Source organism: Colletes gigas, unplaced genomic scaffold (genome assembly GCF_013123115.1).
Source record: "Colletes gigas isolate AHSC1104 unplaced genomic scaffold, ASM1312311v1 Colletes_gigas_Sc00003, whole genome shotgun sequence".
Lineage (NCBI taxonomy): Eukaryota > Metazoa > Arthropoda > Insecta > Hymenoptera > Colletidae > Colletes > Colletes gigas.
The window spans coordinates 9,089,546-9,102,070 of record NW_025106632.1 but is presented as its reverse complement, the minus strand read 5'-3'; the positions used below and the strand labels follow the sequence as shown (position 1 = coordinate 9,102,070).

General features: G+C 42.0%; 1 protein-coding gene across 1 annotated transcript; it reads right to left on the bottom strand.

The window, feature by feature from the left end:
* Positions 1-1,189: 1,189 nt before the first annotated feature.
* LOC122404786 (serine protease filzig-like) lies at positions 1,190-10,746 on the bottom strand. The gene is made up of 7 exons (XM_043409011.1): positions 10,659-10,746; positions 3,538-6,023; positions 2,740-3,178; positions 2,481-2,667; positions 1,881-2,146; positions 1,637-1,791; positions 1,190-1,366 (listed from the first exon to the last, which is right to left on the bottom strand). Exons 1-7 carry the CDS (start codon positions 10,744-10,746, stop codon positions 1,190-1,192), a joined length of 3,798 nt encoding a protein of 1,265 aa, XP_043264946.1.
* Between the last annotated feature and the right edge of the window lie 1,779 nt (positions 10,747-12,525).

The window sequence follows — 12,525 nt, the reverse complement described above, 5'->3', positions numbered from 1 at the left end:
TTGCACGCGTAACATCTATTTATTACGCGCGGTCGCGTGATTTATTTAGTCTCGTTTTCTCAATGGGAAGAACCGAAGTGGAAATCAAGATTTAAACGCAACGCGGGGCTGTGCGAGAACGACGGAATAAAATCGTGTACCCGTAACGTGCTCGCGACTAATGAAGTCGACGTTGTCTGGTGCTTATTTTCTGCGTGTACGCCGTACATCAGCAACCTGTTCGAGTTTTCCAGATTATGGTGACCCTTTTTCCCTGCTCGCATAAATAAAAAAATGTATATACTGTACCGGATAGCTGCATTACTTAGGATTAACTGTCGCGTGCTAACAGACGTAACAGGTTCAAGATTTCTAAGAAACTACGTTCACGTTGGCTGAACTTTGTAACATTAACACGCACAGGTAGCTAGTTGTTCCACAGGTGAGTGGATTGGTCGTTCAAAGATTTGTATCGTCCACTTGAAAGTTCGTATTCATTTCCCGCGCAAAATATGGAAAGTTTTTATTTGTTTCCGTTTTCATATCGTTCGGGGAACAAAGAAACACCGTTATCTTGTATAAAAATGAGTTTAATAAATAACATCTAACAACGAAATAAATAAGCAACTCGTTATTGTATACATATAGTACGCCTGAAGCGCACTCACGTATATGTACACGGAACACACAGCACGTTCAATGCTTGGATATACATGTAAATACGCATTAGTTTCTCGTATATCGATTAGAATTTTTCGAAAGTACTCGCCGCAGAGTACCAAATCACGATACTATTTCGAAGTTTAAATAATTTACAATCGTATTCTTTAGTGTATCAGAAACGGGACAAGTTGTACATAAATCATGTCGAATAACGAATATAAGTTAAATAGCTCGATTCGTTATTTATTCAGTAAAAATCAAATAATCCGATGTGAGTCATTTGTATTCGTCACATATCATTCGAATAAAGTTTTGCCAATCTCTGTAGTCTTCTTTACGGAAATTGATTCGTTTCAAGGTTTGCTTGAATGGCGGATGAAAATTATTCAAAGTTCTAAATAGCATTCGAGATGCGTTCGTATTGTTTTTTAGTCTCTTAATCGATATTCCTCAATCTACACCGAAGGAAATAAATTAGTCTTCCTTTGTACATTTATACAAGTGGCACGGAATCGTCGATGCCTCGTCGTGTTTTTCCAAGGAACGTTCAATTCCCTGTTCCCCTGAGTCCGGTGACACCCTGCAGCCAGGGTTTGAAGAAAGTTGTTCTCATGTAGACACCGGGTAGGTAGGGTGCGGCACACTTTATTCCGTGAGATACAGTGCCCACCAAAAACCATCTTCCATCTGGTCGTTGCATTACCAGTGGTCCACCACTGTCACCCTGGTAACAAATTGTCCGAAACTTAACGCAGTGCACGGAAGGAAAGAGAAAAACAGAAATAGAGCAGAACCTTCATTATTTGACACTTTAACGATGAATGCTTGTAAATCATGAATCCAAATTAAGGAATAACATGATTCTACATAAGTATGCAACTCTCTATTGAGAGATTACACTTCTTATTTGCGAAAGAAATCAATTGCAAAATGAAGAGAAATAGGGAAATATTTTAATGGTTGTTGGGTAATTAAATCGTAGAAAAAATTATACCTCGCAGGAATCCCTTTCCCCAGTGGCGTATCCAGCGCACAAGAAACTGTCGAGAATCAGTTTGGAATGCCCACCCGACTGGAACATCTCTTGACAAACAGAATTCTTTATTATGGGCACTTGGACTTCTTGTAGCATGGATGGTACTCCGCCGTCTGCAAATTGCCGCCATGTCAGAACACTTAAGGTCGTTTGCGAACATATGCTCGACGTACTGTTAGAGAGAATAAAATGTGGTACTTACTGTACTTCAGCCGTCCCCAACCTGTAACCGTGGCCATTCTGCCGGTATAATCTATGCCATCTTCGGGCATACAAATCGGCACGATGTGCTCGTCGAATTGCACCGGTGACTCTAACTCCAGAAGGGCCAGATCGTTTTCGAACGTCGCGGGATCGTAACCTCTGTTGACGATCACGCGTCGTACGTTCCTCGTGACGCTGCGTTTCTTTTCCAATTCCCCGGATAGATCGAATTCTCCAAAAACGGCCACGAGGGTTGCCAAGAATCTGTACAAATTTCGTTAGGACGGCTAATTTAAATCACTGGTTCTCAAACTTTTCGCAAGATGTTACATTGAAAAAAAAAAAAGAATTTCTGCACCCTAGACTTATAGATACGTTTTGTCAAGTCTACTTTGTTCTCTATACATTGCTCAATGTTAAACAATTAAAAAATGTCAATGTACTAAAAAACAGTGTTAGTATTAACAGTAAGAAATGTTATTCTTCCTTGTCGACTTGTTTTTTCACGAAGAATACATCTTTCAAAAAGTTTAGAAACCACTTCCTTCGAACCGTTAAAAAATGAAATATCGGTATTGCAAAAAGAAGCGTCCCCTACCCTGGTTGACAGTGAGCCGCAGTGACGACGTATTTGTCCGTGATGAGAACCCCGCCGCACTTATTTTTCGTGAACAGGCCGAGCCACGTGGCTTCGCGAATCAAAACTTGCCACGGCCATTTGCCGAACAACGCCGCTTTGCCGCCGACTATTTTCCCTTCTCTGATCAGAGGCCTCACGCCACACTCTGCAAAACGAAATAGCGTTTCACGTGGGGAACAGTATTTCCGGTAACCGGGGTAAAATCACGGACACTTACGCGAACGCAAATCGGTCGGTGGCGGTGGCGAGCTCGTGGTAGTTTCAACCGAGGTCGAAAGACTGGTTACTTCTTCTTCGGCAACAATTGCTTCCGTGCTCGTAGCCGGCGTTGTGGTTGGCCTTCTGGTCGGCCTGGGCCGTTTCGTCGTCGCCTGGGGTTTCTTCGTGGTGATGCTGGACGTAGCGGTCGGTTTCGGTTTCAAAGTGGTCGGTTTCGCAGGACGACCTGGTTTCTCCGTCGCCGATGGTTTCGACGGCGTCGGACGATTCGTTGGCCTCTTCGTGGTCACCGGCCTCCGCGTTGTACTCTGCGACGGTTTCGACGTCGTTGCAGGTCTTCGTATGGGTTTCTTCGTGGTGCTGACTGGTCTTTTCGTCACCGTGGACGGCGTAGCCGACGTTGCGTTTACGCGACTGTAAACGATGTCTTTGAGATCCTAGAAAAGTAAACGAAGTGACAATGTTTTTACATAGTATGCATCTGTATGTCTCAAGGAATTAAGAAACAATAGATTTTCTAACTTTAACCGTTTTAGAGATACAGTAATGATTCTTATATATCGGCGAATTCCAACACAAACCACTTTACTGGCTCGAAGGGGGATTCCCCAAGTGGGAAGAGATAGAAATGTTCAATTTACGAGTCACGTATGGGGTTCATTTTAAGAATCATTATACCTTTTCCTAGTTGCGTGGGAAGTAAACGGAGGTCCTTAATTTAAAAGAGTTATGTTACGTTTCAAGTTGCCCAGTTTCTAACTTCCTGTTACGACGTAAAAGGAGCTGATAAGGATACCTGGAAGTTCCCTTGCAGGGATTGGACGATCTTGTTCACGAAGGTGTCGACTTTGTTCGTCAAGACGTCGTCCTCGATAAAGGTGGGCGTCGGAATATCGTTCTCGCCCATGATCTCGATCTCCGGATAGCCAGTGTTGTTAAAGGTCTCGACGATGGTCGGTTTCTCCTGTTGCGAGATCGGCGTGGAGATGTTCAAATTTGGATTTCGAACCGGCGGGAAATTGATCAGGTCGTCGGGAGCGGGCGTGTCGTCCTCGCAGTGAGGAGCAGGCGTTGTCTGTTTGAAACCCGAGGTCGGCGAAAAGCTGGGATCTTTATTGGCGACTATAGTGTTGACGGGTGTCAGATTCTCGTCTGGAAAGACGAACGAGGGTGTCGATGGTTTCAAATAGAAACTCGGTTTGTCGGACCACGGAGCCAAAGTGGTCCAAATCGTGGGTCTTCTGGTCGACGCTTTCTCAAAGTTCTGTTCGAAATTATTCTCGGAAATCACAGTCTGCGTACTGTAGTCGTTGCTCACGGTCGGCTTGGACGTCGTGCCGTCCTTGAGGTTCACGCTGAAGAAACTCGTCGAGACGACGTTGCTGGTGGCCACGTTCGAAATTACCGTGCTGATATTGTGAGTTATGGTCGTAGAAACGCTAGGTTTTCTCGTAGTGAGCGGACTGGGTCTCGTCGATCCGATGGTGGGTCTGGTAGCCGCCGCTGTGGGTCTGACAGCTTCCGTTGGCTTCCTCGTGACGGGTTTCTGCGATGTTTCGGCAAACTCTGTCTCCAGCGGGCCCAGAACTATCAACGTCGGCGCTGGAGGGTTCGTAGTTGTTTTGGTGGAGTAACCGTAATTGCTGGTACTGGTGAAACTCGACTGTGTCGATGGCCTCGAAGAATACGAATTAGAGGTCGAGTGCGATGGATACGTCGTTTCCGTGGGGACCGTTTCGTAGTTGTAATAGTTAGACGTTTGCACCGGTTTGTAGAATATATAAGGGAAGGACTGAGCAGTGGTGGGTCCGGGAACAGCTGGTTTCGTCGACGAAATTCTGACCAAGGACGGTTTCGAGGTCTCGTCGATGCTGACCCATTTGTTGATGGACGAATTCGGAGTCTGAATGGTGGTCCCCGAGCCCGGTTTCGTGTCGTTGAGAATAGAAATTATGTGGTTGATCGCCAGCTCCTCTTTATCCACCATGTCGTTCTTCTTGATACCGGACGGTGTGTCGTAAGTGATCGTCGGCACTCTGATCAGATCGTCCTTCTTGTCGCTCAGCGTGGTCATCGGCGTGGTCGTTTTCTCGTCGGTCCAATCGAGCGCCTGCACGTTCTTCGTCGACACTCTTTCCTCGATCGTTCCGATCTTTTCAAAATTATCGAACACCGTCTCGGAAACGGGAGGAGCAGTAGTGAGTCTCTGCGTGTTGGCGTACATCTGCGTGACGAACGGAGATTTCGTCATCGACGAGGTGCTGATCTTCTGCCCGTCGAGGCTGGACGACACTCCGTTTGTCACGGAGGATCCAGGATACTCGGGAAACTTCACCCACTGAGTGGTACCGTGCGCTGGTTTCTTTCTGGTTCCCATGGTCGGTGCATCGTCGGTCGGTTTTGGTTTCTGTGTGGTAGTCGGAGCATCGGTCACTCGCTTTCTCTCGGTGCTCGATTCGACGCCGGGCTTGAACAAATCGTCCGGGTTATGCGTCTCGTTCAGCGCGGTTCCATTCTCGTTCAACAGTATCGTGTCGGCCGAAACGTGATCGCTTTGACCCAGTCCCTGAGAGAACAGGGCTGGCAGCTGATCGACCGGATCGGCTATCTGTAGTATCTGATCAGGGCTGAGCAGAGTGGTAACCGGATTTACGGCGGACGTATCTTGGTGATTCTGTACGTCGTTGTTCGCGTCGGAGTGACTCAACAGATTCGGTAGGCTCAGGTCGTCCAAAATGTTTTGTTGACCCAGAAGGGCCGGGAAATCCTCCCCCAGGTGACTTATGTCCGGTTGGACGGGCAGTTGTGGCTTTTCAGCGTTCTCGATGCTGTCCATCACGTGAGACGTGCCGAAAGACGGTCTCGCGGTGGTCGATGGCGCGTCGAAGATCGAAACTTTCGTGTACGTTGTACCGTGGTTGCTCGGACGGTTCGACGCCTCGGTCTTCACGGCGTTGTCCTGTGGTATCGTCATACCGAGGGGCGTCCCGTCGGAATTTAATAGTATAGGAATATCTGGGACGTGATCGATCTCGTGCACGTTGAATATTTCATCCGCGTCTGGTATCTTCTCGAGATTGTCGACGGTTGATGTTTTCGACGGCAGCTGACAGCACGCGCCGAAGAGGAAACCGTCCATACACGCGCCGACAACTTGTCCGTTTCGACGCGAGCACTCGTAGTTGAACATGCATATCGCGGGCTCGTTCGATTTCACTCGCGACGGGATAGACGGCTGGCATGCTTTCGGCACTATTCTGTATCCACCGAATAATCGTCTGCCTGTAAAGAAAACAAAGAAAAGAAATAGTAAGTCGGCGTTAACAAAGTTCGTGACTAGATTATCTTTCGCGAAGCGAATGGATTGTAATCGGTGCTCAATCGGAGCGAAAACCCCCGAGTTTCCAACGCGAGGCAGCGGAATCCATGGTAACAGACATTCCTAAGCGGTAAACGAGTCGGTTAATCCGTTCAAAATTGATTATAAATAATTTATATTGCTGATACGGATGAAAATGTGGATGGTCGGATAGAATAAAATAACAATAATGGGATACAAACAAAAATTCGTTTTACTTTCGTAATACTTTCGGGATGTTTTTACGTACTTAGGCGTGTATCAATGTTTGCAAATTTATTTTAATAGAGAATTTAATTATCTGCATTGCACCATCTATTCAAAGGCTAATTAATTTACTTTCAACTTTTGTTTTCTGTGCATTTTCGATTTTCACGGTTCTTTGACAATGTTAACTATTAATATTAATTGTCCCAGAGAGTTAATAATTAATTTTTAGTATTGACAAAGTTGGACTAAACTAAGCATCCTCTAATTGTCTATTTTTTGTGATGTCTTTTTCATCGTAACTATTTAATTTAATCGTAAATGTTTAAACGTTTCATTTAATTCCTGTTGTTGACATTCAAGTACAACGGAACAATTTCCGATTTTATATCTCTATTTATACTTCTAAATTATTTTATCGTACATTTATCTTATCATCAATTTTAACATGCCTGCTAGAAATTTTTGTGGCCGTCAATTATATCATATCGATACGTATTATGCGTTGTATTTCAATTTTGTTTACAGCAAGCGTATCTATAACAAAGTTAACATATATTCTACTAAAGTTGGCTCACTTTTTGGGTCCTCAGAGTCATTGAATTCTACCATCGGTGAAAAGTACCATTATTGTTACCTTACTATTATATCTTATGTCGTTCTGTAAACGCCTCGCTCCTTGTCAGTAAAATAAATAAATTACTTACACGATGACCTTCAAATTATTGGACGGTTAATTTAATTCCGTACGATTAGCGGTTCACCGAAACGATGAGTATTTATTATTCCAGTCGAGGTACGCGGCTGCAATTAGTCCTGAGTTTACAACGGTTCACGATAAACGAGTTGAAAACGAAACGAGTACTGGACGATCGCGGAGACCAACTCCGATTAGTATTCGTCCAGTTGGCGTCACACAGTCGTACGAATTGGGAACAGTTGTTCCGAATTCTGTATTCAGACGGTTGCAAGTTCGCAAAAACCGGAGAAATACTACAAAACCGAGTTTCTCAAACTGTGGTCATCCGGACCTTGAAAATTCGGGAACGTTTTAGTAGAGATTCGCTAGCTCTCGAAAGAGAAAAAGGAAACATACTGTATAGCTTCAGTAGTTAATTACACACATCATAATCGATGGCTTAACGAATGAGGAATTACTGTTTACAGACTGTTTATTCAATAAAAAAACAATTTCTTCAACGAGGATATTTAGAAAACGCGTCGAACAATTAGAAGAAGATGTAAATACATAAGTAAGGGTAAAATTCTTCGTTTGACTTAAAAATAAGCAGAATATAAAGGCAAACCAAAAAGTTAAGGGGACTGTTAAGACTCGTAACGTGAGCTATCGTTCAAAAACTCTATCGTTATCTTTTTTTTATTTATGCGAGAACGTGTCCACTCGTCGGTGCAAATAAATATGATATTTGAATATTTCTTGACGTTTTTATAGTTGTAACGGCGAATATTTAGCGTGATCGGTTCTGCTCAGGTGACTAAGGCATAGGCGAGCAAGCATGTAGGCTTTTCACGTGCCTTCTCATATGCCTACATACTACCGATAGAATGACCTACTCCATTCATCGTCCGTAGTGCTTGTCAGAATCCTTCCGGCGTTCCAGATATTTTTCTTCGTTTTTTTTTACGGGCTTTCGTTTTACGTCAGATTACACCGTGGATAACGTCGACTCTTTGATTTTGAATTTTCCTCGTACACATTACGCTTCGTTATCCTTTTTTTACTTAGGAGGTCACTCGTATATTTTCCAAGGAATTCGTTCGATTTCGCGACTTTCACGCGGGCTGACACGATTTAAAAAATGCGAACATTTGTTTCGACGGAAGAAATCGCTACGGACGACGTTATGCTTGATCCGTCAAGACTCGATCGACCGTATTCAAACAAACGAGTGTGGGCCGGGCTTTAGATCGAAATACGTACCATAGAACTTAATTATTTTGAACTTTCATTTCTAGAATGAAATACGTGGCTTTGGAACTTAGGTATAAACCCTCATCATTGGACAGGGATAACCGAGACATAGTCGTAGACTTCACATTGACTTGCTGTCTATAATTTAAAAAGTCTGTCATTCTTTCGCTGAACTTAACCCATTATATAAAAGCGTATTTTCAAGTCTATCAATTTAACCAATGTCAAACGTCTACTTAAACTATATCTTAGAATTAACGACGTCGTACAAACTAATACGGTATGTAAACAATTTGATCTCGATATTTCCAATCATCCATAGTCGACGTATTTATATGTACATACTCTCATATATTCGGTGATAATCTATTAATATCTAGTGACTATATGTGCAACGTAGGCATAACTTACGATAGTAAATTTTCTTTCACTCTACAAATTGCGGAGGCGTAAAAAAATTAATTCTCAAGATTAGATGTTAGAGTGTATAAGAACAAGTTCGATGACAAATTGTGTGCTTGTTTCCGATTGTCTGGAAACGAAGTTTTGTTTTCCTGGACAATTTGAGAGACCTGACGGACGATTAAAGGATTAACGATGGTCGCCATTGGGCGACTCAACGGTTTGCGTCTGGTTCGGTGAACCCGCGCGTATGATATCGATGCGTTGGGTCTTGTACGCGTGAAATTCCCGCGAGCAGGACGGACTCGGTTCGAATTCAGAACGCGAATCGCTAGTATGTGTGTCATTGATGGAATTATTTGAATTTTGCTGTCGCGCATTGGGAACGCGGCCCGCGGAATGAGATGCGCGCGTGTAAATGCGACCGGTGGAATTCGCGACTTTCGAAAGGAAGCGAGAGATGTAAGTGGAATTCGGTGTCAGTGTTGGTTCGCGGGATTCTGAAAATCCCCGCGTGCCCGTGTGCGTGGCGCATGCGCGCCGTGCTATTCAAACGTGAAACTTGGACGACACGTAGATCGTTTGCAAAATGACCGCCATTCACGGATTCTGGGAACCATCGGTCGGGAAGCACACGTGGAAACCTGCGTTCGTCGAATGTGTTGGCACACGGAATTACGGTATCGGCAAATAATTCAAAGTCGACAAAGTATTGGTTGGAACACTCTTCCGAAGAAGTGTAAATAATACGTACGCGACGAGCCGGACGCTGGAACGCGGAGTTCCACGCGAACGGAACTTTTCATTGACCCCCGACATTTTCTTCGTTCTACGTTGAGAAGCGTACGGTGGTGCGGACAGTATCGATTCGTCTTGTGTTGGAAAAAATACTTTTTTTATACGTTTCTGTAGTATACTTTTTATAATATATTATAGAGTGGTGGATCTAGAAGAGTTCAAAGGGTACTGGCAAATTATAAATAGAGATGGAACTAGAAACATTAGTTTCGATGATTTTTCAGTATTTAGTTAATAGGGCAGTAGTGGCTCAACCCCGCGTAGTCTTTATATCCGCCATTGACGAGAAGAAGTCTCGCCTGGGGAACCATTGATTTTATCTTTTTTTTACGATACCAAATAAACAAGCAGACATGTTCAAGTTTGTTTGTAAATGCTCATTATTTACAAAGATATTTAATATTCAATTTGTTGATATTTGTATATATGATTCGAATCACACAAGTGATTTGAAATAGAACAACGTAATTAATCAAAGTTAATTGAAAGAGATTGTGAAATATTTTTATTGATTGTATATAAAAATAAGTGTATGTTTTTTACACCTAACGGTTGAAGGAAAGAAATAGACTGAAAAAGACAAAGATAGCTATAAATAGAAATAATATTATGAAAAGATAAAAGCATCTATCATAGCAGCGATACTTTAATTTTTGCGTTGTTATTGTTTGCAAAGTTAAATTAGTATATTTTTGTTGTCATGCTATTACTTTGTTGCGCATTGAATAAGGGTTGTAAACGTCGCCTCGGTGGAAGAAAGATTTATCTACCCCTAACCTCGAACTGGAAATCGAACGGAACTTTTCCATGGAAACTTAAAAGTCAAAGGTTATCTGCATATTCCATAGTACAATGTATACGTAGCCTCAAGGTACCGCGCAATTAAACTATTCTGTTAAGAGTTATCTAAACAGGGTTGTAATGCATACAGAGTGGTACAATTCTAGCCCATTGATTAATTTAGAAATTATAATTAGATAAAAATTTATCAAACAACAATTACATGGCAAAAAAGGAGACAATGTATAATGAGATAAGGTTTAATGAGATTCGTTATTTAAAAAAAATAGAATTCTTTATTTTTTTGAATTTTATTAAAAACTGAATTTATAGTAAAAGAACGTTCAGTGCCATTGTCATCATCCCGTGTATCTATGCAACCATGAATCTTTCGTTTTCGATTTATAGTCTTGTACTAGTTACGCAATATAATTGTTACCTGTGCCTTGAGCCACGCGAGAGTGCGAAATGACGGACGTCGAAGAAAGGATGACGAGGATTAATTGGATATTCTTCCCGACAGCCATCTGCAACAAAAAAAAAAAGAAATTATATTGTTCGTTGGAAAAAATTGTGGGTTGCCGTGAAACAGCGTAGAATAATTAGCCTACATTTACGGACTGAATGAAATTAAAGTCGCTGAACACATCGCGGCGATATATTTAAACGTTATATCTTAGTATGATATTAAGAACGAGAAATTCATTAATCGCCCTTTCAAATCTACAAACTTATACAAGGTGAACCGTATAAAACAGGCCACCTGAATAACTCGCCTACTTTCAGTGATTGCAAAATTGGCAAATATTCTGGCACGCGATAAATCTTTCCTCAACGTCATATCGTTCGATATCTTTTATAAACGAAACTACATATTTTTATCACCGTGGCGTAACAGTAGAAAGTCAAAATCAATCCAATGATACGTATCACGACCTTCGAATGACCTTGAGTACAATAAATTCAGTACTCGACTGCGTTAAATATCACCGTTACTTTCGATGATAGAAAGAAAGGATATACGTGGAGGGGGTGTAGATCATAATTATAAAATTTCAGCTTCGGTTATTTAATAGTTTCCGAGATTTTCGCAAAAAACTTTTGTTCTACACAGTCGAATTCTGTCTACACGTATGCGTGAAACACAGTTTACTTTGTAGTAGTGTCGTCGTCGACTGTTGAACCCACGACGCATAGCGATATATCGAGCCTCGGTTTCTATAGAGTGTCCCACTTAAAATTTACACGTCTTTTGAATATCATGGCAAACAATTTTTTCAAGGTCGTATGCTTCGATATCGCAAGTTCATCTACGTTTTCTAAAACGGGATTACATATTCTTATCGCCACTCGGAAATGACTTGTATCTCTACGTGTTTCGCCAACATTTCAATTATTTCATTCTCAGCGACGTCCAGTAAGTTTAATCCTTCTCCTTTCGTTCCCGAGTTAAAAAAATCTTGGCTGCATTCTCGTTTCATTACGAGATTAGCGTCGCATGTTTACACTTTTGCTCGTCACTGTACGTAATTTTCGATAACGGTACAACACTTCCAATCCCGCGCATGCGTTATAGAAGCTGGAAATTCTGAACGAGTTAGCATTCTATTTTGATTCGCGGACTACATTCTTCTTACTTAATTAAAAAAAAAAATTTCTTCGGATAATCATTGGGTAGGAAGGCCCAACAAGTCTTGCAGAAAGATTCACAATGTGAATACGCAGGTCAACGTTGCAAGTGAAATACTTCGAAGTTAACCGCTTTCGGTACGAATTATTTTGAATATTTATCAATTCGAGTGGTTACGTGTACGTTACAATGTTTAAAATAATTTGGCAACCGTATGTCGATGCTAAAACAGTGAAGAGGTTCGTCTATTGGGAGACAAATTATTTTCATGAAAAACTTCTGTTTTTGGAAGCAAGAAACATGTTCTCAGGGAATATTGCACGTAAAAAAAAATTAAGTAAATCGTTGCTGTATATAGTATTTTGTTACTTCATAAACACTAGTTTTTTCGAATGTAAATAGGACACTGGTACACGATGGGTTACGAAAAGAAGGGAAATAACTTCAGGGGTATATTGTTTTCTATTAACGATATATTACTTTTTTTAACGACGGATTCGAGGGTTCGAATTGGGAAATAGTAAGATATGATAGTAGTATGATCTTGATTCGAGGAAACGACCGAGGTCCATGGCCTCCGAATCGTCGGACTTTCTTCGTCCAATGATAATTCCTCCCGAGAGTTACATGCTCGCTGGCACGTGCGTTTCTCGTATGTGAGCATACGCTACGCACG

What these genes read in the sequence shown, in the direction of transcription:
- LOC122404786 (XM_043409011.1), bottom strand. Translation starts at nt 10,746, where the DNA reads ATGGCTGTCGGGAAGAATATCCAATTAATCCTCGTCATCCTTTCTTCG. An exon ending in CCCTGCAAGGGAACTTCCAG is followed by an intron (nt 3,179 to 3,537) that starts GTATCCTTATCA and finishes TTACTTTTCTAG; the next exon opens with GATCTCAAAGACATCGTTTA. An exon ending in TTGGGGACGGCTGAAGTACA is followed by an intron (nt 1,792 to 1,880) that starts GTAAGTACCACA and finishes GGCAATTTGCAG; the next exon opens with ACGGCGGAGTACCATCCATG.